At 42.2% G+C, this 23,971-nt stretch overlaps 1 protein-coding gene across 1 annotated transcript in view; it reads right to left on the bottom strand.

Moving 5' to 3' along the window:
* Positions 1–5,154: 5,154 nt before the first annotated feature.
* The window catches only part of nwd2 (NACHT and WD repeat domain containing 2), a 56,631-nt gene continuing 37,814 nt past the window's right edge, over positions 5,155–23,971 (bottom strand). Inside the window, exons 5-8 of the mRNA XM_006801721.2 lie at positions 21,399–21,602; positions 19,968–20,118; positions 17,539–18,128; positions 5,155–12,754 (exon numbers count right to left, since the gene is read on the bottom strand). Of these exons, the coding sequence (XP_006801784.1) occupies positions 8,858–12,754; positions 17,539–18,128; positions 19,968–20,118; positions 21,399–21,602 (4,842 nt within the window). The 3' untranslated portion in view covers positions 5,155–8,857. The remainder of the gene's footprint in view (positions 12,755–17,538; positions 18,129–19,967; positions 20,119–21,398; positions 21,603–23,971) is intronic.

The following is a 23,971-nucleotide window of genomic DNA, read 5'->3' as shown; positions in this document are numbered from 1 at the left end:
TTAATTTACGTTCAGCTTCTTATAGCGTCTTTTTATCAGCTTTATTTTTATAGTTAATTCGGCTTCTTATATTTTGTAGTGTTTACCTTAGAGAGGTGTATATTGTATTTTATTTTATTGAGGTCTTGTAAAACCTATTTATTATTGGTAATTTTAGAGTAATTGTCATAATTGATGGATTACAAGAAAATGACACGAGATTTCCTAACATTTCGATTAAAGAAAGTATTCTTATATTTTTTAAAAAAAATATATCTATAAATTGGCATAGTGATTTCTTTCAGTGTCTTTTTTTAGCACTAATTTCCCTCCCTTGTTTTTGATTTAAATATCTATTTGCATGCCTGCCTTTGCATTTTTTTACACACGCTGACGTCAGTTTTTAAACATGCCCATAAAAGCAGTATTTGACCCCTGAAACAGTGTCTCAAGATCAAAACTTTTAAAATTAGAACACGTAAATAAAATAACTTTAGTAATGATATATTCACTATATACATGTATAATGTTTTGTGGATTGTGAATCTGTTGCCAGATAGCATATTTTCAAAATTGGAAATACATTTTCTTCTATTTTCCTTCTTCTTAATCCTCTCTTTCTTATCATTCCCATAATTCTTTTTCTTCTAGTTTTGACAGTTTATTAATTTACCTTTAAATAAAGACTCATAAAATAACAAGAATTATTTGCTTTAAGAGATCACAATCATGAACATATTGTAGTGATAAAGGCTATGTACTTCTGTTAAAAAGCACAGCATCACTGTAATTCAGATTAGTACCAGAATAAAGTCACCTCTGTTCAGATCATAACAGACATATTGATATCTGGCACAGTGGCTTAAGTTTGTATGAAGCTTTAATGAAGTGGCTCTAATCTGTGGGTGAAGGAATTAAAACTGAGTGGAATGAATGTGATTTACGTTTAATGTGACTTCCTGTCTTGACCACCTAACCCACGACCAGCTTGACAAGCCACCACCTGACCACAGTTGATCATATGACTTGGAAGTGATTAGAGTTGAGACTCCCTCTCCCCTTAAAGCAGCCTGGCAAATATCCAGAAAAGAAAGAAAAAGGAAGAAGTGCACTTCCTGGATGAGTTTGGCTTAAAAGTAACTCTCACATTACTTATTATTGTGCAAATGAATGAAATCTTAACTTTTTTTAGAGGAAATCTCAGGAAAATAACAACAAGAATGTATATGTGTGTTGGTCTGGATCCTTAAGCGACACTCTTATTAAATATTGATTTATTAGCAGGATGGACGAGCAACTTTTTACGGGACAAATTACTTTCCTGATAATGACATGCAACTAAAAAAAAGGTTTGAGTGTTTACAGATGCACAAAGTAAGTTCATCCTTGAAGGGATCAAAGGAAAAACTTTTTTTTAAAAAAACTTCATTGGAGCTGTGTTACAAAAGAAAGTAATGTAATAACAGGAACAAAGGGTCTTTTGGGTGTTCTCCTTTAATTGTGGAACAAGGCTTAAGTGGCAGCAGTCTAGTGTGTGTGTTTGTGTGTGTGTGTGTGCGCTTTTGGAAAAGAAAAACTTGGAGGCATTTTTCCACTCTGGCAGCTTTTGACAGGGTGACATCTAACATTCCGGTAAAGAGACAAAACATGACAACAATGTTACGCATTGGATGCAAAGTAGTCCCCTCCTAGACATTTTCAAAGATACAGCCTGTGGTGCCGCATAAATACTTTCCGTCTGTTTTCACTCCACTGCTTCCTTTCTGTTTTCTATGTTTAACTTTCATTCTTGAGCAGAATGAAGGTTTCATGCAGACGAAGGATGGACGGAGACTTTAAGTTGCTGAAAAAATACAAGTCGATAGTTTAAAGAATTTGGGGACATGAGTTCATTCATTATGCTGTATGGATCAGATGTATCTGCTAAATATGAAGCTGAACCGTAAAGAACTTCTTGTCATGTTTACACCTTTTTATTTCTTTAAAAAGTTTGATGCAGGCCGATTAATATCATTGCTGTGCTTCTTCTGTGTTGTTATTTTGTCATGGGGTTCTGAGAGATTCTCTTCTCAATGGACACTTTGATAGATACCCTTGTTCAACTGCTTGTTAATGCAAATGTCTAATCAGCCAAACACATAGCAATAAGTCAGTGCTTTTAGGTATGGTCAAGATGACGTGCTGAAGTTCAAACCGAGCATCAGAATGGGTGATTTAAGTTGCTTTATTAGTGCTGGTGTTCAAAAAACTGGTGATCTTCTGGCATTTTCCCACCCAACCATCTCTGTTTATAGAGAATGGTCTGAGAAAGAGGAAATATCCAGTGAGGGGCGGTTCTCTGGGAGAAAATACCTTGTTGATGTCAGAGGTCAGAGCAGAACGGCCAGACTGCTTTGAGCTGATAGGAATGAGACAGTCGAATAACCACTCCTATGCAGAGGAGCATCTGTGAATGCACAACATGTTGAACTCTGAAGCTGATTGGTTACAAAAAGCAGAAGACCACACGCTGCTCCTGTTAGCTAGGGAGAGAAAACTTGAAGCTACAGTTTGCACAGATTCAGCAAAATTGGACAACAGAAGTTTAGAAAAATGTCGCCTGGTCTGTTGAGTCTCAATTTCTGCTGCAACATCCAGGTAGAGTAAAGATTTGGCAACATGAAAGCATGGATCCATTCTGACTTGTATTAATGGTTCAGGCTGCTCGTGGTGTAAGGGTGTAGCCATGTTGTGATGGCTGCTGCCAGCAGGATAGCACGCTAAGTCACAAAAGTCAAACTGGTTTCTTAAACAGGACAATGAGTTCTCTGTACTTAAGTAACCTCCACAGTCACCAGATCCAACAGAGCATGTTTGTGCTGGGCTCACTGTTTGCAGACGGGAAGACTGGCATTAAAGATGATGCTATCATGTCAACGTGGACCAAAATCCCTGAACGTTTCCAGCATCTTGTTGAATCTATGCCACAAAGAATGAAGGTAGTCCTGAAGGAAAAAGGTCCCAACCCACTACTACCAAGATACACCTAAGACATGTATTTCTCTCAACTTTCAAATACTTTACGTAACATTTAAATGCCTATATTCTTACAGCAAGATTTTGTTTTAACCTAAAAAAAATACTTATGTTTCATTGCGTTTCTAAAATAGCTCATGCCACGCTATTAAAACTGTTCCACCACCTTTAGTATCTGCGTAAAAAGCTACTAAATGTGGTCCGATGTTTTTCTCCCTTGCTGTTTCCAAGGTCAAGGATTCAGCTTTGGGCTTTCTAAAGGCAAATATTCATGGTTTCAGAAACCCCGACTTTGTGGTCTTGACCTTTTCTCCTGCCAAAACAACAACACTTATTAAAGCTTAGTCACTTCTGCAGTTTCAGAAAGCTTTGATCCCATGTCAAACACTGTTGAATATCCTCATTGTTGGGCGTGACGTGTCAGTCTGCAGAAACGTACATGGACTTTGACATGAACTGAGTCACGGCTAGACCAGCGTTTGCCTCCTAAATTTTGTCACTGATCCAACTGATATAAAGCAAGAAAACAGAAGAAAAATAAGAACAATTAGTAAATGAAGATCGCTGTCCACCCCATATAATGTCTGACTTTCTCTTCTGTGATCACATCAACTCTCCCCTAAATGCTGCAGCACACGGCAGACACTGTAATCTCTTTAACCTGTCACGAGCAAACAGCTCCTCGAACATCTCCCATTTCCAGCTGTTCACCTGGAATGGAAACAGAGGTGCAGACTCGGAGAGGAGCACCTTCCTCACACGTCTCTGCTCCCGGCGTGCTTCAGAGGAACTAGGTCAGGGCTTGTTGGTAGTTGTAACTGAAGTTTGGCGCTTCTGCAACGGGCTGATGAGAGGAGAGAATACGAGATAATGAGAGATGAGCGGTCGCGCTCCATTGATGGGATTCATCGTAACTCTCCTCGCAGATACAATATTTGCCCGCAACTGGCACAAAATTGATGTGATCTCCCTGTGCAAACACCCCGTATTTGGCGAAAAGCTTTTAGTTAGGCAAATACAAAGCATCTTACAACCATAGGATTCAGGTTTTTTTTCTCTCTTTTCTTTTTAAGCAGAGTTTGCTTAAATTTCAGGTGCCCGTGGGGTTAAAGTGTTTAGTTGTGGCTGGTTTATCTGGTGTGCCACAGTGTACCTGTAGGGAGGGGGAGAGGGGAAGATATGGGTGAGTCACAGGCTTTCCCATCACAGGAAATACAGGTCACACTTGAAAAAATACAAGGATGACAAAAAGGAGGGCTCAATGCTGCTGACAGTGAAGTGGCTATTTATAGGGCTGGGCAAATAAAAGGTAATGACAAACTGTATCTACTGTAGGACACACATGCATGCACGCGCACACATCGGTGCACCATGTGACCTGCAGAGACCTCCCACTGAACAAACAAAGTGGTGTAATTATAGGCCTGTGTGGCTCTGCAGGTGGAATGTGCTAGCGATAGTCAAGCCCTTGTTGTCCTAATGACTGGAAGCAGCCCCAACAGCCAACAGACATGAGCTCACCGTCATTACAATAGGAGGCGTGGCCAAGCCTGTGACTGCTGTGGACCTGATGTTGCTGTGGAGACAGGACACACACACACAAAGTCACACACACGGATCTGCTTAGAGTTAGACCACTGGGAAATTAAAATGGTAGCCCAAAGCAACAGGATTTTATTGGCTAATCACGGGTTGATCCTGGATGTGTTTACGGTGCAGGTTTGTGTGCATGTGCAGGGCAGCGTACAGGTGCACCGCACACGCTTCGCCTAATTACAATGACAACGTCAGCCGGCGTTGGAGAGATATTCGCCACGCTTGTCTGGCATTGGGCATCGTGTGCAGAAGAGCAATTACTGACCTATCAAATGATTTTACAGCTCGGTTCCGTGTGTGTGTGTTTAAGGCTGTCAGCTCTGTCAATGTTTTCTGGCTCTCCGGGGGAAAAAAAAACCAAACCTTCATGAATTTCCTGTTTCACAGCATGCTCTGCAACTTCATTTACAGCACTTCAGGAATGAGCTGAGCAGAGAATCTCTCGACACACAAGAAGAACGCTTTCATTTCTAAAAGAAGAAACTCGATGACAATGTGGTCCAGCAACCTCTAGTTGCAGAAGGAAAAACGAAAGAAAAGGCCAGAGGCGGTGGCAGCGTGGAGGCAAAAAGTGAACCATTTTATTACATTAAAATTTTCATACAAACAATGCATACACACTAGGTTCATATTGCTTCAGACATAAGTTTCTTTTTCTCTTTGAATTTCCAGTTAAACAACTCTGTAACAAAATGTAAGTACAACATTTATGAAAATATAAATCTCTAAACAGGTAAGTCAGTCCTGACGATAAGAATACATAGAAACATTCATTACCAGTATGTCAACTATGAGTTGCAAACATGTAAGTTATTAAAAGTCATTCAAGTTACTTAACATACAATAATACCATTTTACTGGCTTCCATATGGACACATTCAAATATACTCTTAAACTGGCATTCCGATATATTTTATATTTTATTTTTTTTAAACTTCTTTAGCAAAGATAGCAAGTTTTTCTCTATCATAAACATAATCACAGTCGAACACTGAAACAATTTGGTAACAATATAATTACAGTACAAGCCTCAGAAACAACAAAAGTAAATCACAAACTATAATCGGGACTTTGGCAAATTACTTGAAAGAATATCTTTTTTTAAAGTCTTGAGTCGGAGGGAAATAAAGTGTTTTAAAGCTTGGTGCTGCTACTTAGTTTGAAATTATCCAAGGGCCTTTATCTTAACTCTTCAAAACTGGTAAACATAGAATAAGATGGAATAGCCCTTTAAAAAGTATATGTCAAAGTGAGAGTGTGTGTTTTTTGTTTCTGTCATGCCTCGGTAAAGTTTGGACTCACCACAGCTCAACACTGCTTGAGACAAATTCAATTACAGTCATGCTTTGAAAAGAGAAAAAAGAAAAACCACCCATGGCACCTGCAAGGTACGAGCTCAAAGATGTTCCAATATTCCTTCAGACTGTCAGCTGATCTCAACAGTTTTAACATGTCATAATGTTATCAGGGTTCCATTTATCGAGCAAGGGTCAAAAAGATCAGAGAGAGACACGAATGTTTAAAGATGGCCGTGCTTCCCACCTCTCCAACGAGCTGCAGCAGAAGCTGGAAATACGCTACGTGGACGAAAGTACTGAGCCAGCAACACGCTACAGCGACGGGAGCTGCTCAGCCATGCAAACCCATGCGAAGAAGCTCCCAGCACACAGTTTTTGTGCCGACGTTAATGCCAGAGGAGGTTTGGAGCTCAATTAACAACCATGCTTTTTATTGTTAGGTAGTCTGCCACTTCCTGCCTGTGCTGCTGGGGTTCCCTAAACTCCTCATTCCCGCCCACACTTACAACTGATGGTCTAATATCTAGGAAGTTTTACAGATTTTTTGAAACAGTGGAATCCTACTACAGCACCACACTCAAATTCAGTGAGCTCTTCAAGACTCAATCTTTCATAAATGCTGAAAATTAAGAGCTGCTGTCCAATACTTTTGTGTGTGCTCTCTCAGAATGATCCAGAGCTGTTGCTCATATTGGCACTCAAGACTGAGCCATAAAGTTGTGCAAACTTAGTAAAAGCAAAGTCACTAAACTTTGTAACTGCTGTTGCAGGTGATCACTGAAAATGGGCATAATTTGATGGATCAGCTGATTCTCTTCTGACCATCCTATGTGCAAAATTCAATAAGTGGCTCCATAGTGTGGTACTTTACACTTTTTTCTAACAAGCGAAAGACCCCTAGTTTGATCCTGGGAGGAGACAAAAATGCCTCAGCGGTTGCCAGTATAAAAATCTGCCAAATCAAATATGTGGAACTACACGCTGGGACCCCGTTTGAATAAAGGAGTGGCTGAAAGTAGCCTTCAGTTAGGGTGTGCTATTGCATCTGCAAGATTCTTTGCAACCCACTATTGGCCAACTCTGTTTAATGCCACTGGTGCTCAGTCTGCTCTGTTAAGGTGTTGCTGCTCCCCTCCCTGCTTTCAACATACGGGTTGGAAGGTCCCAGGCACCTTGGACCACATAAAAGTTACTGCAGACAGGATACAAATCCCATTTTGGCTGAAGTGGCTTCAACAGGATTAAAGTAATGGGTCTCTCTCCACTTACTTAGATAAGGGGTTGGTCTTGTTAGCACTTGTTTTAAGGGCCCGGAGGTGTTAGCAAGATGGCTGCTGAGTGGTGAGATTTTCTCCTAGAATGACTTTAATAGAGCTCAGAAACAATTTAGAAATCACCTTCTGAAAAGTTGTGGAAAAAAAACACAGCATGACAACTAAAGTTGGTGAATGTGTAAGAAAAATGTAACGGTGTCAACGTGGCACGCAATTTGAAATAAATGCAGGAAGTCCAACTTAAAAATGTACATTTAAAATGTAACTTCTGCTTTACATCTGTGCTGAAATATCCACCACAAGATACATTTTTCCTCCACATTCACAATCTTCAGTGTCTTGTCCAAAGTTTTTACACAGGGTGACAAACAATGTCAAATACCGACCCATATTTAATACCACTGATTACCAAAGCTGTTCCACTATGACGTCAGCTGCTAAAACGACAGCATCGACATTTGTAATGATACCAGGCACATATGAAGAGACTAGCATTTCAAGTGAGCCCGCTGTAGCCTGCAAGTGCCTGAATAGCTTGTGTCTTTCTGTAGATAAATCTTAAGACAAACCTAGATCACTTTCAACAATTTATACGTCTCATATGAATAAATCTAATAATTTCTCACAAAAACCACTTATAAAGTGCTTCCACCTACAGCCTACACTTCTAAATATATTCACACGGCCGAGCTGTTTCAGAGAAACATTGGGCTAATCACTCTTTTCTTTAACACTGAAACACTTGAACAAACGCCACTAAGCCTAAAGCAAATACACTGGTTAAGGCGTGAATGTGCATGGTGCTATGCTACTTTTATGCTCAATAGTGGTGTTTCCCTTAAAAAACGAACAGCAGACAAACTGATGGAACTGCAGGCAAATTCACATCCAATTTACGTAAACTGTTCCAAGAAATTTCTACAACTATCGTTACAGAGAGCAATGCCTTCCATCTCCCGCGTTGTTGACCAGTACACTGATCGTTCACATCTGGCGTCAATGCAAGTATTATGCAACGGTGCGTAGACTGTGTGTACAAATTCCCTGCATTTTCATAAATCTTGTAATCTGCACATAAAGAACATTTTAAATTCCAGGCACTCACTTTGATTGCATTAAGCACAACATAACTTTTTTGTTTAGTTTTTTTAAGGACAAATTGCAGCAGCCAAAAAGAGACATGTACATATGTTCATAGTTCTTCCATTTTGTACAGTACAGCCTGATATTAATACAAACATGAATATACTCTTTTACGAACAACAGTATGGCTTAATGTGCACAATATAAATAAAGATATGGTAGGATGATAGTGGCTAAGATCACTGGAATGGCTTTGTAAATGTTTGAACGAGACTTCTGAATCATAACTTTGTTCTTCAAATGCAAAAGGACACATAATGGCAAACTAATACTTCACACGATTTACATGTGTTTTCTTTTGAAAAAACAGTATCTTTTTTCTAACAGTCTTAATGCGTAAAACAAAGTGTGTCGTAAGTTGGAAGTAATTCATACATAACTTGAGTGCAGCGATAAAAACCGGTCGGCCCATTAACTACCCATAGGGCTGACATCTGCAGCTGAATCACGTGGCTGTAAACAAGAATCAACTGCGACCCCAGAGATTCTAAGCTTTGTCGCCTGTCTCTGCCCTCCCACCTTAGCTCCTCCCACTCCTCTGTTCTCCACCTGTCACTGCAGCAGTTCAGTCTTTTTCGTAGGTGTTGTCGACTCACCTTCTCCAGAGTCGGACACGTTGATGGGGCTGTCCCTGGAAAAGACCTCTGTTGACTCTCTCCAAATGCAGTCGGCAACAGTCTTAAAGGAATGATTGCTGCATTTGGGACGGACCTTCTGAGAGGCATTGTTGACAATCTGGCGGCTGTTGGAGGTGGCTATCTTTATTTTGAGGGCAGCATCCACACGATCCACTACTGTGTACGTGCCAATGCTGCCATCCTCAAAGCCGATGATGATGTTTAGTGCTCGCTGGGAGAGAGACAGGAAGGTGGGGGTCTTGTAAAGCGAGCATGTGCCAATGCTCTTGCCATCGGCAAGGCGCATCACGATCAGGTTGGACACAACGCCCGCGTCGTCGTCTTCGTCACAGTTCCGGAAACATATGTATACAAGGTAACGCCCATCTCTTGATAACTTCTGACGCCAAATTATACCGGCGGCATGAACAAGCCTGAGCTTCCCACTGTGAAGGTCCAAGACGTTAATATTCTCGTCACCTTTGGAGACAATCCCTAATTTCCCGTTGGGTGAGATTTGAAAGTCCTCTAGATTTTTGAGGAAATTGGCTGGCAACTGGACTCTCCTGCAAACGGACTCATCTGCAACGCTCCAGATGAAGACTGTCTCGGTGGACGTGATGAAGACTACACAGTCAGGGCAGTCGGGAATGAGTTTGAAGTTGACAATGGTAATGCCATCATCGCAGACAAACTTCTTTGATACGCTGCCTGACCACAGGCTGACAGCGAGAAGCTTGTTTTTTGACGTTCCCACAAGGAAAGTGTTCGCTGTGGTGATGAGTGCATTCTGGAGGGTAACTAAGATGTTGCAGACTTTGTGCCCCGTAGCAAGCCTCCACACTCTGGAGGCATTCTGCTCACAAAGGGACACCACAAACTGGTCATTGTGCGTAATTAACAATTGTGATATTCTCTGTCCATTGATGCGGAAGATGTTTTCTCCTGTGTTGGTTTGCCAGACATACTGACTGGACTTGTCATCCGAAGTCACCATGAGATCCCCTGAGGAGGTTAGGACACAGTTCTCTACTATGCCCTCGTGCTTAAAGACTGTCTCAATGAAGCCAGTGCTAAAGTTCCACTTGTGGACAGCTTCTGAGCCGTCCATGGTAAACACATAGTCCTCTCTGCCAGACAGCTGCAAGGTCTGGATCTTCTTCCCTGTTTTGTCAATGTTGGACATGGCGGTGATGATATCAATGTCCCAAACAGACAGAACTCCACTGCTGGCAACTGAAAGGAGCAAGTTGTGGTGGATTGATTTGATGAGTTTCACGATAGCCCCTGAGATCTCAATCAGGCTAGCCATGCACTGTCCACTGTCTCTCCTCCAGACAAAGATAGAGGAGGTATTTTCCATGGAGGCCACAATGCTTTGGCCATTCTTGGAGAGTACAGCAGCAACAAAGCGTTCACTACGTTTGGCTTTAAACTTTTCTACCATCTTCCATACTTTTGTGTCCAGCACCTCTATACTTCGAGCCTTGCAAATGAGAATGGAACGTTGGTCTTCCGCTAACTCAATGCCCACTACTTCGGTCTCATCCCCTCTACAATCATAATCCTCCATCAGCTTCGGGTTAGTGACCTCTTTGGTGTTCCACACGGACAAACTGCCTTCATTGTCAATCATCACCATTTGGCTGAGAGTGTCGAGTACAAGAATGGACTTGACAAACCCTCCAGAAAACTCAGACGTCACAGTGGCCAACTTGTCACCATTTCCAAGATGAAAGATGGAGACCGTGTTGAGGTACTGGCCACAGAAGGCATACATTCCATCTGGCGAGCACTGGACACAAGTCACCTCATACCAGCAGTGGAACTGGTACAAAGGCCAACCATAGAGGAGGTCAATGACGTTCACATCTTTACTAGCCTCAAGCCATGCCAAAGCATGATGGGTAGATAAAGTAAAACCGTTAATGAAAGCAACGCCACCAGTGATGCCAGCATGCTTGGATCCCTTGATTTCAACTTCAGATAAAAGGCAGGACTTGTGATTATCATAGATGAGCAGTGTGTTTTTAGTTGTGGCCACAACCAGATACTTCTCATCAGAGGTTAACCTGATTCCCAGCACAACAGATCTGGCTGTGTCGATCTGCCGTAGAAGTTGCCTGCTCTCTACATCCCAGGTGCTGACAGATCCATCTTCCAGTGCTACAAGGACTATGTTTGGGGCTAGAGTGGGCAGGATCTCCACAATCTGCATGTAGCTGGAGCAAAGAGGAAGCCTCTCTGGACTGTAAGTAACATCCATAGAGGAGTGGAGAGGCACAATAGAGCAGTACTTTGGGCCATCTTTGTCACACTCCAGAAGGAGGTGTCTGAGTTTAGGCAGGGAGGTGACAACTGGCAGAAGTCTTTGCTGCAGCTCTGCAGACAGCGACGCCGGATTCTTCAGCACTTTTACTTTGATGCTACGGAGAGTTGTGGCTAAAAACTTCAGCTCTTTCTCTTGGGTGTAACTGTAAGCTAGGTCAATGTCTGTTAGAGCCTTTTCAAACTGGCCAATCTTGATCATTGTGTAGAGCCAGCTGAAGTTCATTATGACACCAAACATGAGGTCATCTGTACGCCCACTCCTGGTAAGGTGGTAAACCAGCTCTGTCATTTTTCTGTGGTTGACAAAGAAAATGTCAGGCTCCAAAAGGTTGCACTGGAACACCCAAGGTTGTTCAGGAGTCTGTCTGTCATAGGAGTACTTATCAGAAGATGTCTTTTCATGGGACTGCTGATGGTGAGGGTTTTTGTGATGAGAAATGTTCAAGGAAGTGAAATGGTTGTTATCATAGGTAAAGATCTTCTTTCTGCCCCCTGACCATGCCCCTAGAAAATACTCAGCTAAGAGGCTATGCATCTGATGCACGTCCTCCTCATTGCTAAGGTACAGCTTCTGGGCAATAAGGTGCAGGTGCCTATTGGCCCAGACCATCAAAGTGACGTTCCGTACCTGACGTTCCACCAGATACCCCTCAAGCTCCTCTCTGAGCTTCGCAATCAAGTCATAGGCGATTCTCAATGGGTTTTTGAGGTAAGTTGCCACAATGACATCACCAAGAACTATGTTATCAAGGGACAGGATATCTTCCAGCTCAACTTCAGTTAGCCCAGCCTTGGCCATGGTGATATACCCTAGTGCTCTGAAGACAAATCGTTGGCCCAACTTGTTTTCCACAGAGTAGAACAACTGCTCTATGCTTTCGTGCACCGTCGAACAGAGCGACTTATCGTCCACATCTTTATGTGACCTCCAGTGAACTACTTCCCTGTAGATGAGGTTAACAAACATTGGCAAGGTACACTTGGCAAGTGCCTCATTGACATAGATCTGTTGGCCTGAGGTGACCTTTCTCTTCACCCCCAGCAGTTGCTGCTTTAATGTCTGACTGCAGACTTTGCGGTCTCTCTGGATTAATTCAACGTAATACCCCTCATCATGGATGAGGTGGCGAAGCTTCTGCAGGATGCCGTGTTTATTGGGCAACGTTGACACCACAATGCGGACCGTCCGAGGGAGGTGGATGGGGAGCCACCACAGCTTGCGAGCTTCATCGGCTTCAGAGAGCTGCTCCAGGGCATCTAGGACAATGACCAAGGGCCTGTGGAATGACGGTTCCCCTAAGAGGTTGATCAGGAGTTCCTTCATCTCCTGAATCTTGTTAGGCAAAAAGTGAATCAGGCAGCGGTAGTTTAATGCAATCTGTTCACAGATGCTCTGGAGGAGGGTTCGTAGGTCTGTGGAGAGCTGGCTGGAGCCGATATAACGAACAATGACCACTGGGTCGCTTTCAGGGCCCATCTCTTTCTGCAGCCACGTGTAGGCCTGAAAAACAGCATTGACAGATTATTACTGTGGATAAATCCAACATGCAAACCATTTTTAATCATTTTCTAGTTACTGGACATGTGTAATGTGTAACACTCAGTTAAAATATTCTGTGAATGAGAGCTACTCTAGTTTTGAAGCTATAGTGATCTTATAATTTCAGTCATGAATTCATTAAATGGCCCAGAAGAGATTTCATTTGACATTAAAAATGTTAACTGACATATTCAGGGCAACACGAAGACACTCCACATTTGACTTTCAGTGAGTTTGAGAGAGAGGGAGAGAAAAAGACAGACACACACAGACAGATTCGGTTTACTGCGTATTTAAAATGTTATGTTTTACATGTGTTTGCATCTCCATTCCTCATTCTGCGGGTAAGGAATGTGAGCAGACGCTGAATTTATAAAACTGTAAATATCAAAGACCAAACATATGTGTAGAAAAATCATTTAACATTTTTCCTCAAACAGTGTCTGGCACCTTTATTTAACTCAGCAGGCAGAAGATAACAGCCTTTATTCTCAGGCAGGTTTACATTAGAGCACGGCTTTTGTTTCTAAGACCTTCTGTTTGAATAGTATACTGTCAAATACAAAGTCTCAGTTTCCTGTGCTCAAAGATAAATATTTTTTAAAGTTACTGCATGACGCTAGCTGTACTTCAGCACATTATAATGATAGACATCATCACAACAGGCTGTCTTTGTGCACAATCGGTTTATTTTAGCAACGCTGCGTTCAAGGTGTCCAGGCTTTTATTACCAACATAGAAGTAAAAAAAATATGAGTTTAAAGGACTTGAAATGCAATAAAACAGCAAACTCATAACACTGTAGAAAATGTTTAAAAGCTTTGCTTCTGCAAACCTGGAACACCAGGTCAGTGCTGGGTGTTTATATGGTAATGTAAAGAGCCTACAATAATACAGAGAAATTATAAATAATCACATAACTCCCTACGAGCAAGCACTTGTTGACAGGGAGAAGAAAAAACTCCCTTTTAACAGGAAAACTTGCAGCAGAACCAGGATCAAGGAGAGGTGACATTCTGCTGCAAATGGTATTAACTGTGCACGCTTCTCGCTCACAGCTGTAATCACATGACTGACTTACATCAATGAAAGAAGACAGTTAACAGTAACACAGAAACTGTTCAGCAGAGCAAACAGCATGGCACACAAAATAAAGGATTTCTAACACTAGGAACTGCACATTTACAAACTTTCACCACTCAACTGTACGCAAGGTAATGTCAGTGAGCCAGGCAACACAGCGGTGTGTTAGCAGCTATGAGGAGCTATGTACACACAGATGCAGGATGAACAAAAGAGAGCAGCACACACACACACACACATAGAGAACCTGGGCACCAGGTGAGACAATGACAATGTGTTTCTCAAGGCTAACAGGCGTTTTCGTGATAGCAAAATAATCCGTTCTGTGAACTTATATAAAAGAGTTAATTTCTTATTGTTTCGGCTGTGTAGATTTTTCCAACTGCAAACCTATATAAAGGGCAACTTCATTGTTATACTCTTCGTTGGTGTTTGTTTCACATGTTACATTTCAGTAAGAGTATAACAACCATGTCCCAATGTCCCAAATGAAAACGTGTCAGCAAATTCCTCTCTTTTAACCCTTCGCCATAACCTTCAACACTGCTCAGTCGTCCTGGCGTGCACTGACCCTGCGTGTAGTTACATGTCCCGGGAAGTGCATGTCAGGTTACGTGGAAGGTTACGGCGTAGGTTTAAAAGGGGTTTCCAGTTCCATGTCCAACTGGAATGAGTCTAAATCGGCTGTTACAGGTTTGAAACGTGACACTGACGACGAGGTGCCTTCAGCCTGCATTCTTCTTAATGGTCACCAGGGGGCGAGAGCTGAAGAAGAAAGACTGTAAAGAAGTCTATGAGAAAGCGGCCAATCCAGTCTTTGATTATCCAGGATATGCTCATTGGCTAACAAGGTGATTGATAGAACTGAAGAAGCTTCTCGGATGAGAGGTGAAATGTCTTCAAGTAACTTAAAGAAGTCCAGACGCTTTTCTTTGCAAGCTCCTTTGACTACGATGACCTGGATGACTGAGAACCTTCACAGACAAGGTGATTGATAAGTGATTAACCAATGAGCACGCTGTTTCACTGTCATATCCACGCCTGACTTTTAAAATACCAATCAGACAGCGGGGAAAATGTTGAAAAAACAGGACTTCTGTAACCACTGAGCGTAGCTACATCCATCTTAATTACAACCAACTAATATAGCACATACATAAAATGCAACATAACCGCAACAGAAACACCACAGAACTATAAAACGCACATTTGTTTTGAAAGTGACTTGATTATAAATGTGCATAACTTTAATTAACCCAATCCTTAAGTACACTAAATGCTGACGATTATCACGAGCCGCAAACTCAGCAGCCTCTAAAGACTCATTTCTGCATAGCCAGTAATCTCTAACTGTGCCAAAGCAGCCATTCCACTGTTAGGAACCCATTACCTATTGCTGTGTATTACGCTATTAAAGTCCCCTTAACGGCTAGTTTAATTTATCATCCGATATATTTATCTTTATTCTGCAATTGTGTGTGGTTTGTGTGATGATATGAAAATCTGTTTTATTTCCTCGCACATCTGTTATCATCATAAAACACGACCGAGGCCTAAAGCTACTCTGAGATTTAAGCTCCAAATAAAAAATCCAGTCTTTGTCATTTCATTCTTTTCAGCTACTTCCTTAAAGTGTGCAAAGAAAATCAGTATTACTAGAAATAACACTTAATAAAACAGTCCAAACTCTAACACCAGTGTAGGTGTGTAGGATATTTTGACTGGGACTGGCTAAACACTACATTACACATCAAAGACATGGTTAAATAGATATGCAGTGCACCTCATCTTCAGATGGAAATGAAGATTGTGTGCTGGCTGCCCGGGTCTTCTCCACCACAGATGCTTTACGGAGAAGCAGGGTAATAAAATATGCTATTTAGAGGAAATAGCTGACGGTTATTAAATAATCATTTGTAGCGTTTACATTTCCGCTAAATTGTTTCGTAATAAAAATGCTCTTCTCTCCACAAACAAACCACAGTGTGGAGGAACACAGATCTATATTTTCCAGCAGACCCAGCTTTGCCTAAGCTTGGATTCAAATGAAACAAACCTAACAGGCCCAGTGTGAGTCGTGCACACCGGACTCGAGTGGCTGCAAGCTTCTACACCTTATTAAGCTCCTTGAATCTAACAGCATCCCTTTCTCATCAACCCCAGGCCCGCCGAACAGTTCAAATACATTTATTTTCTTACTAATTTGCTGTAAGTGACTGGAGACTAATACACGGGTTAATGCTGAAGTTCAAACTGAGCATTGTTGTTGGTACCAGAGATGCTGGTGTGAGTATTCCATAAACTGCCGATCTGCTGGGATTTTTGCACTAACCGTCTCTAGATTTAGAGAGAAAGATCTCTGTGCGAAAACGCCTTGTTGACATCAAAGGTCATCAGAGAAAGAGCAGACTGCTTTAAGCTGATAGGAAGGCAACAATAAGTCAAATAACCTCTCGTTACAGCTAAGATATGCAGAAAAACACCTGCGAATCCCAGAAGCAGATGAGCTGTGGCAGCAGAAAACCACACTGAGTGCCTCTCCTGTCAGCTAAGAACAGGAAACTGAGGGTAACATTTGAAAAAAGATTCACCAAAACTGGAAAATAGAAGATTGTAAAAATGTTGCCTGATCTCGTGAGTCTCGATTTCTGCCGCAACTTTCAGATGTTGGGCCAGAATTTGGTGTAAACAACGTGAAAGCAGTTCAGGCTTGCGGTGGTGTGATTGTGTATGACCACAGTGTACCATCTTCTGATGGCAACACAATCATCTCAAACTGGTGTCCTGAACACGACGAGTTCACTGTACTCGGACGGCGTCCACAGTCACCAGATCGTAGAAAACAGATAAGCAGTCCTATAGCAGTTAATGCTAAAACTGCTAATGATTAAAACTGTAGTTAAATTATTTAGAACCATAGATCGTATTAATGTTGCTGTTTAAACTGCAGCTTCTTCTTACACCCTCCCACTCATCCTTTTACTTTTAAGTTTAAAACTTTTCCTGTCGTCTCCCGGAAATCTTTACCGCTGAACTTTAGGCTTTCATCATCATTTTGTTGCACCTTGTAACATTTTTATACCACCTCTATAGCTCAGCTTTTGGGCAAATACTTGAATGGTGCTTAAAATAAATATGAGGTTTATTACAAAGGTTGGACAGGAGGGGTGGATGAGTGGGTGTCTGCTGTGTGATCTTGGCTACAGTGTGATCTTAATGTAGCCGGGCGGCCAGATGGCACACAAAAGCCGGAGAGTGAACAGAGAGTAGGGTGCGTGTGCACAAAGAGAAGTCCACACACACACACATTGGCTTCCACTGAACAATAAATGTACCCATTGCAACTGTTTTAATAAGCAAACTTTCCAGAAGTTCCACACAGATGTAGGCAAACGTGTACACACGCAGTTGCATGGCTTCGTGGGAAATTAGAAGCATGTGCATGGTGATGGACTGCCTCTTGGCAGACACACAGATGGTCAAGCAAGCGTTTGATGAGAAGAGATGAATAGTCGCACGCCCCCTCATGCTCTGTTGTACAAAGATGGACACATGCTTGGATCAGACAGACGAGCGCAAACGCACAGCAAGAGCCAAAATGAGAGGAAAACTGAGACGTGGGTGGCACAAAAAAAGACGAAGTTACCGCCTGCATGCCTCACCTGTTTTGCCACCTCAGACAGCAGCAGCGTCTTTCCGGTGCAGGGTCCCCCGTACACCACTAGAGGGCTCGTCCTGCTCCCCTTAGATGGCATCAGATACTCCTGCACGTAATCCAGAGACTCGGTCTTGTACTCGTAGAGGGCTGCGTAGGACTTACAGAGGGACAGGTGCTGCAGGATCTCGTCGTACAGTGGGTCAGACTCCGTGTCAAAGTTCTGCTGGACCGTGGCCTGGATGATGTCCACCATGTCCTCGTAGAACTGCTTGCACAGACCTTCTACATAGTGGCTTTCCACTTCTTGGGAGTAGCCTAACTTCATGTCGCAGTGGGTGACCGAAGAATAGACGCGGAGATTGGAGGCGGCCACAACCGTGGGGATGAACTCATCCCGCACCTTCAGGAGGCGTTCGTAGGCCTCCTGGTTGCGCATGACCCGATCGCTGCTGACCACGATGTCCATGTAGCGAGCCATGTCAGGGAGTTTGGCGAAGCGGTCAAAGTTGGAGATCTTGCGAATGTAGCAGACACATTTCCTGAGAAAGGCAGGCGTTTGTTTCCCAAGGGCAAAGTCTAATTCATCCTCCAAGGCTGAAAGAAGAAAAAAGACTTTTTTTAATTGATCATATTCGAGTAGCACACAAAACCCACGAGCAACCTGCAAAGGTAAAAATTCATGACATGACACGAGCAGAACGGAACAGGTTTAAGGAGCTTTTAGCCTCCCGTTATATTTCTCTTGAATCTTATTCACAAGAAGGTTTGTAAAAATCATACAATGCAGCTTTACTGAACTGTATCACAGGCTCGCCCACAAAGAGCCTGACTGAAACTCTGCTTTCAGCTGAGCTCACAGGGCAGTCTGCTAATGACGGAGGGGAAGAGACAAAGAGAGAAAGGAATGCTGGGAGTTCTGGGAGACGGCACAACTTCCTCCACAGACTCTTCAATTAAAGTGCATAAAGCTAGAAGCTTCCTTGTTATCTAAAATGATAAAACTCTAAGCGACACTCCTTAATTAGCTTGTATTATTCCCGATTTCCACAATTTAAACGACTAAATTGTGCCTGGTTGATAAGACTGTCATTAAAGTGTCATTAGTAGTGTGTTGCTTGCACTGTGACAGCATCAGAAAAGAAAAGCAGATGGACCGCCTTTTATAGAGGTGACTTTTAATACAGAGAGAGTCAGAAAATTAGATGCAACTTCAGCAAGTTGTAATGTTTTTAATTTCTTATTTTATTCATTTTAAACATGCACGAGGAAATATGGCTGCCCTGAGAGTTCATTTAGATTCATATTCTATTACTCCGAAAAACACCATGGTTGGAGACTGCAGCTGCAACTGACCAGAGCGGCTGCTGCAACTTTGTGCACTTAACTCGCAATCCTTGCCTTTGAAATAACTGCTTCTGAGACGGGGACCAGGTCTGCACCACTTGCAGTCAGTTGCTGCCTTCGAAGCAACTTTGATGCATCAAAGTGGCAATAAATAAGAAACAATCAGAAGCCAGTCTCTAGTATTCAGTCGATTTCTGATTGAACGCAGTCACGTTATCAACTGTGTGAAATCTGCTTGTGATGAATGAAATGCAAAAATCTGTTGCCGTCGACTTACAACCAGGGCAAGTGCCACCACATACATCTCCATTTAGACACACCCCTGCTGCTATGGGGCACAGACAACACAGAAAACAGATAATAATAATAATAAATAATAATAAAAAGTTGTGAAAGGCAACCATCAGCTTCTTTTTGATTAAAAGAAGGTTGTCTGACACTGCGACACGCTGCTTGGATAAATAACTCGGAAGAGAAGCGAATATGTGATCGATCAATCACTGTCGTCCGCTGAGGTGACTCTGATAGATCCTGATTGCATCTCATCTCTTGTTATCAATTTAGTTACAAGGTGACAGGCTCACTTATTAAATATATGGCCTTTGCTGTGTGATTTTCTGTTCCCTACAAAGGTTAATGTTGTTTTTATTCCAGCCAGTTGCAACCTTGGCATATAAGTGTTCTTTAATTGGGTATTTTATGTTGTGCGCATAAAACAACAACTTTTTAATTTATTGATTAGGAATAAACTCACTGTGTGTTTTATTTACTGTAGCAATCGAGGCTGCGACCAACAAACTTTTTTCATTATTGAAGAATTGTAAGGAGAAATTAGCTGGCTTTTATTGTAACATCATTGTAACAACCCCAAGCCGACTTTTTAAAACTTGAAAACATCCAGCGAGCTATCACAGAAGAAACAAATCAATTTTTTAAAATCTAAAATTCCAATAATTTTCAAAAACCAAATGAAAAGCCAGAAAGATAAAAGTGAGCAGCAGTCCAGCAGACAGAGAGACGTGATCCTACTTGAAAAGAAGGTACCGAGAAAAGTATGACACGAAAAGAAAAAGCAGACGTGAAATTTACCAGAGCAAAGGAATTTCTTGGCCTGAGCGCTCTTCATGGTCCCTTTCTCTTGCAGCTGCAGCACCGCCGTTCGGAAGATCCTCTTGATCTCCTCTGACACGTTCCTCCAGGCCTTGTCGTTCTTGGTCTTGACTGCGCTGCTTGACTCCATCTAAGCAGAAGAGGGGGCAGAGAGAGGACAGTCTGACTGCACAGCACGGACTCTTACCATGTACGGAGCGAGTGCTGTCACTTGCTTCTGTGCAAGAAGACTGCAAATATGTGCAGCGACACAGGAAACATTCAAGCGTTTCATATGAAACAAGCTCATCATAAAACTGACTTTAGCTCCTCTCCCTTTAGGTTCATTTTATTCCGATTGGTTGACACATGCAAACAGAAGGTTTGAAGAAAAGGGGGTGGGGCTTCTTTGCTCATAAAGATGAACATATTAGAGCTATTCCTCTAACTGAGAGTCACTCGAAAACTGTCTACAAAGAAGCATGGATGGTCTGAAGAGATTGCTTGGACTTATTATATATGCCTCACTAGTACATGATTAGACCCTGTTTTGCCTTCAGAACTGCTTTAATTCTTCATGGCACAGATTCAACGAGGTCCTGGAAACATTCCTCAGAGATTTTTGTCCATACTGACACCTTTGGGATCACACAGCTCCCATTCATCCCAAAAATGCTCTACTGGACTGAGATCTGATCACTGTGGAGATCATTTGAGTACAGTGAACTCATTGTCATGTTCAAAAAACCAGTGTGAGACATTCTGAGCTTTGTGTTATCAGAAGATGGGTTCACTTTGGTCATAAAGGGTTGGACATGGTCAGAAACAATACCTGGCTGTAGGCTGTGCTGTTTAAACGTTGCTCAGACTTTCAGATTTTTCCATGTTCAAAGTACCTAAAATGATCTTTCTTCCTCATTCTGATGCTCAGGTTGAAGTTTTTGACCCTACAAATATCTGTGTTAAAAAATGTGTGACGAAGTGTACCTAAAAAAGTGGCCGGTGTGTTTATATATGACTGCGAGTAAGGAAACGCAAAACGACTGGCTCTCTTTAATGCTTAAATCTTGAATTTTCTCTGTGATTATTTTTATCATCACAAAGTCTTTCACAGCACTTTTTTTTTTACTTCAGCGAAGCTCAAGGGAACATCAAGATGGTGTACTTAAGAAAACTGAGGCGTACTACCTCTTGAAAGTTAAAGGCAGACCTTGGACGTTTTATTTAAAATAAATGTTGCTAACAGATTCTTTAAGTGGCTTTTCAGGCTGATTTGCAAGGATGTGAAACATTTAAAAAGACAAAGTTCACTCATTGACCTCAAAGAAGAGCTGCTCTTCTTCTATTTAATTCATTCCACACAAAAATCAAGGACACGAACGGCTCGAGCCTCCTGTTAGTGTGTGAGTGCGATTGAAGCTCTGGACTCACAGAGTTCTGGTAGTTCTTGAGCATTTGGGCTTTGGGTTTGAGGTAGTATGCGGGTGGCACCGAGTTTTCATCCCTGCAGTACCACTCTTCCAGGATGTGTGTGTCCAGCCCCGCCTCCACCGCTGCATCCAAGATCATCTCAAACTCCGCCGATTCCACCTCCCCCGGCACTCGGATGCTGCCGTACTTTTCTCCCACCAGACCCTGATGGAAAGAGAAAGGAAGGAGAGAAAGGAAGAGGGCGTGCAAGGTGAGAAGGAGAGGCGGGAAATGCGTCTCGTCGCGACAGTTTCGGGGGCTCTATTTTTTGGATCAGTGGCGCGGGGTGAATGGCAAAGTCAATGATGCGCACAGCGTGACTTATTTAAAGCAATTTCAGAGCCACGGGCGCACACGCGGTGCGGTGGGCACATCAAGCAGCCACTTTGTGACGGCAGGGATGTAACTGCCGCTGCAATCCCCACTCCCGTGCGCACCGTGCTGAGCGATGACAGCTTTATCGAGGATGGAAATTGCTTTACGCGACAGTTACAGTAAGGAAATGATGCGCCTCTTTTCCCCACAAAGAAATCTTTAGGGTTCAGAAATAATGCTCACGAAAAGTTATTCACTATCACACAAATATCACAACATACAGCACTGTGAAAGAGAAACCTTTAGTTTACAGGAGACACAAGCTTTCCACCAGTTATTTATTTTATTAGTTACTGTTTGCTTAGCACTTCATACATGAGCCAGAAACACTCAAGACATTAAAAAAGCAGGTAAAGAACCATGAAAATGTCCTAATACTGTTTCACCTGTTCTGCTGACTTCTATACACTTATGTTCCCTAACAAGTCTGTCTTTTGTCCGATCTTCCTCACCTCACCCCCAACCAGTCGCAGCAGATGGGTCTGGTTCAGTCAGAGCTTTCTTCTGGTTAAAAGGGAGTTTTTGCCTCCCACTGTTGCCAAGCGCTTGCTCACAGGTGGCTGCCTGATTTTTGGGCTTTCTCTATGTTATTGTAGGATCTTTAACTTACATTTTGAGACCTCTGCTGTTGCAATTTGGCACTATTTTAATAAAACCTTTTTCAATTTATGAATGGATCCAAACGAGGTTAAAAAGGTAAATGGACTGGTTCTTATTTAGTGCCTTCTTACTATACATCATGCCTCATTAACAAGCATTTTTTTTCACAAGGAGCGATTTGGGTTTCGGTTTCTTGCCTATGGGTACTTTAGTATACAGACTAGAGCAAATCGTCAACCTTCTGATAAGTAGATGAGTTGCTTTACCTCCTGAGCATCGGTCAAGGCAGTGACTTTGAGTTGACTACTCATGTTTGTGTGTGTTCAGATGCTTGTTAATGCACATATGAGCTAATTACATGGCAGCAACTTGATGTTTTCAGCTGCTATATTGATGCTATATGCTAACCTGTCAGGTTGACTGATGATTACACCATGAGGTGGATAAGCAGGATACGCTTTTACCCACAGAGCTCAGAAATTTTTTTCGTGACAACTCAATCAAATTTTTGTCTTTTTACTCAAACAAAAATACTTTTTTACTTGTTATGCCAACCAAGTGCTAGCAACATGTTACTAATGAAGTGGCCGGCAGGTATGCATTATTTTCTCTTCATGCTGTAGAGAGGTGCAGACAGGCAACCCCTGGGAGTGATCTGTATTGCAGTGGGTGGGCAGTACAAAATGAATACCGTTGCAGTATTTTTAATATTTCCTAAACCTATGCTAACACGATGACATGAGAAAAATACACTTCAAATTCTTTTGGTGCCTGTTAAACAGTATTGTACGTGTCCAGAGGCAGGTTTCTGCACGCAAGCATGAAAACGAAAGTGCTCCGACTCTCCTGCAGGCACAAACACAGACCTGTCTGCATCCTGCTTTCAAACTGAAACCAACCCGGTGGCTAACATGCAAACATTCTTATATATTATGGAAATATATACACCTGAATGTATGTCATTTGAAGAGGGAAATAAGGCATGAAGCTGCCATATTACACGACCAATGGTCATTTTTCAGGAGTTTGCAGAGGCATCTGATTTAGGCTTCAGCTTCATGCAAATAAGCAGCTGCCAACTCGGCCCTTGTTGCTCGAAACTCAGTGTATAAGGCATGGTGAGGTAGATGTTTTTATTATAATACCTGTTCTGATTTTTCCTGAATCTTACCTCTGACATGTGCTTTCAATACAGTAACAATTAAAATGACTTAAAAACGGAACATTTTCAGAGGTTAGCGCTGTTGCCTTACAGCAGGGAATGGTCTGGGTTTAAATCCACCATCTGGCTGGACTGCGTTTGTGTGGTTTTACCACCTTAGGTATTCAGGTTTCCTTTCAGAATCCAAAGAGATGCAGGCTGTACCCCGTCTCCTGCTGTCTCCGTGCAGCTGGAATAGGCTCCAGCCCACCTGCAACCATGAGGGTGATCGAAGTCAAATAAAGCAGAGTGCACCCTTAAACATAAGCGACGATCTGAAGAAACAGATTTGTTCTGCTGGTGCACAAAAACATTTGAATGACAAGCGGCTGTAAAATGCACAGACATGGGCCAAATT

This window comes from Neolamprologus brichardi, chromosome 3 (genome assembly GCF_056152115.1).
Source record: "Neolamprologus brichardi isolate AB-2024 chromosome 3, ASM5615211v1, whole genome shotgun sequence".
In the NCBI taxonomy this organism is placed as follows: Eukaryota; Metazoa; Chordata; class Actinopteri; order Cichliformes; family Cichlidae; genus Neolamprologus; species Neolamprologus brichardi.
This window is presented reverse-complemented; position numbering and strand designations above follow the sequence as displayed.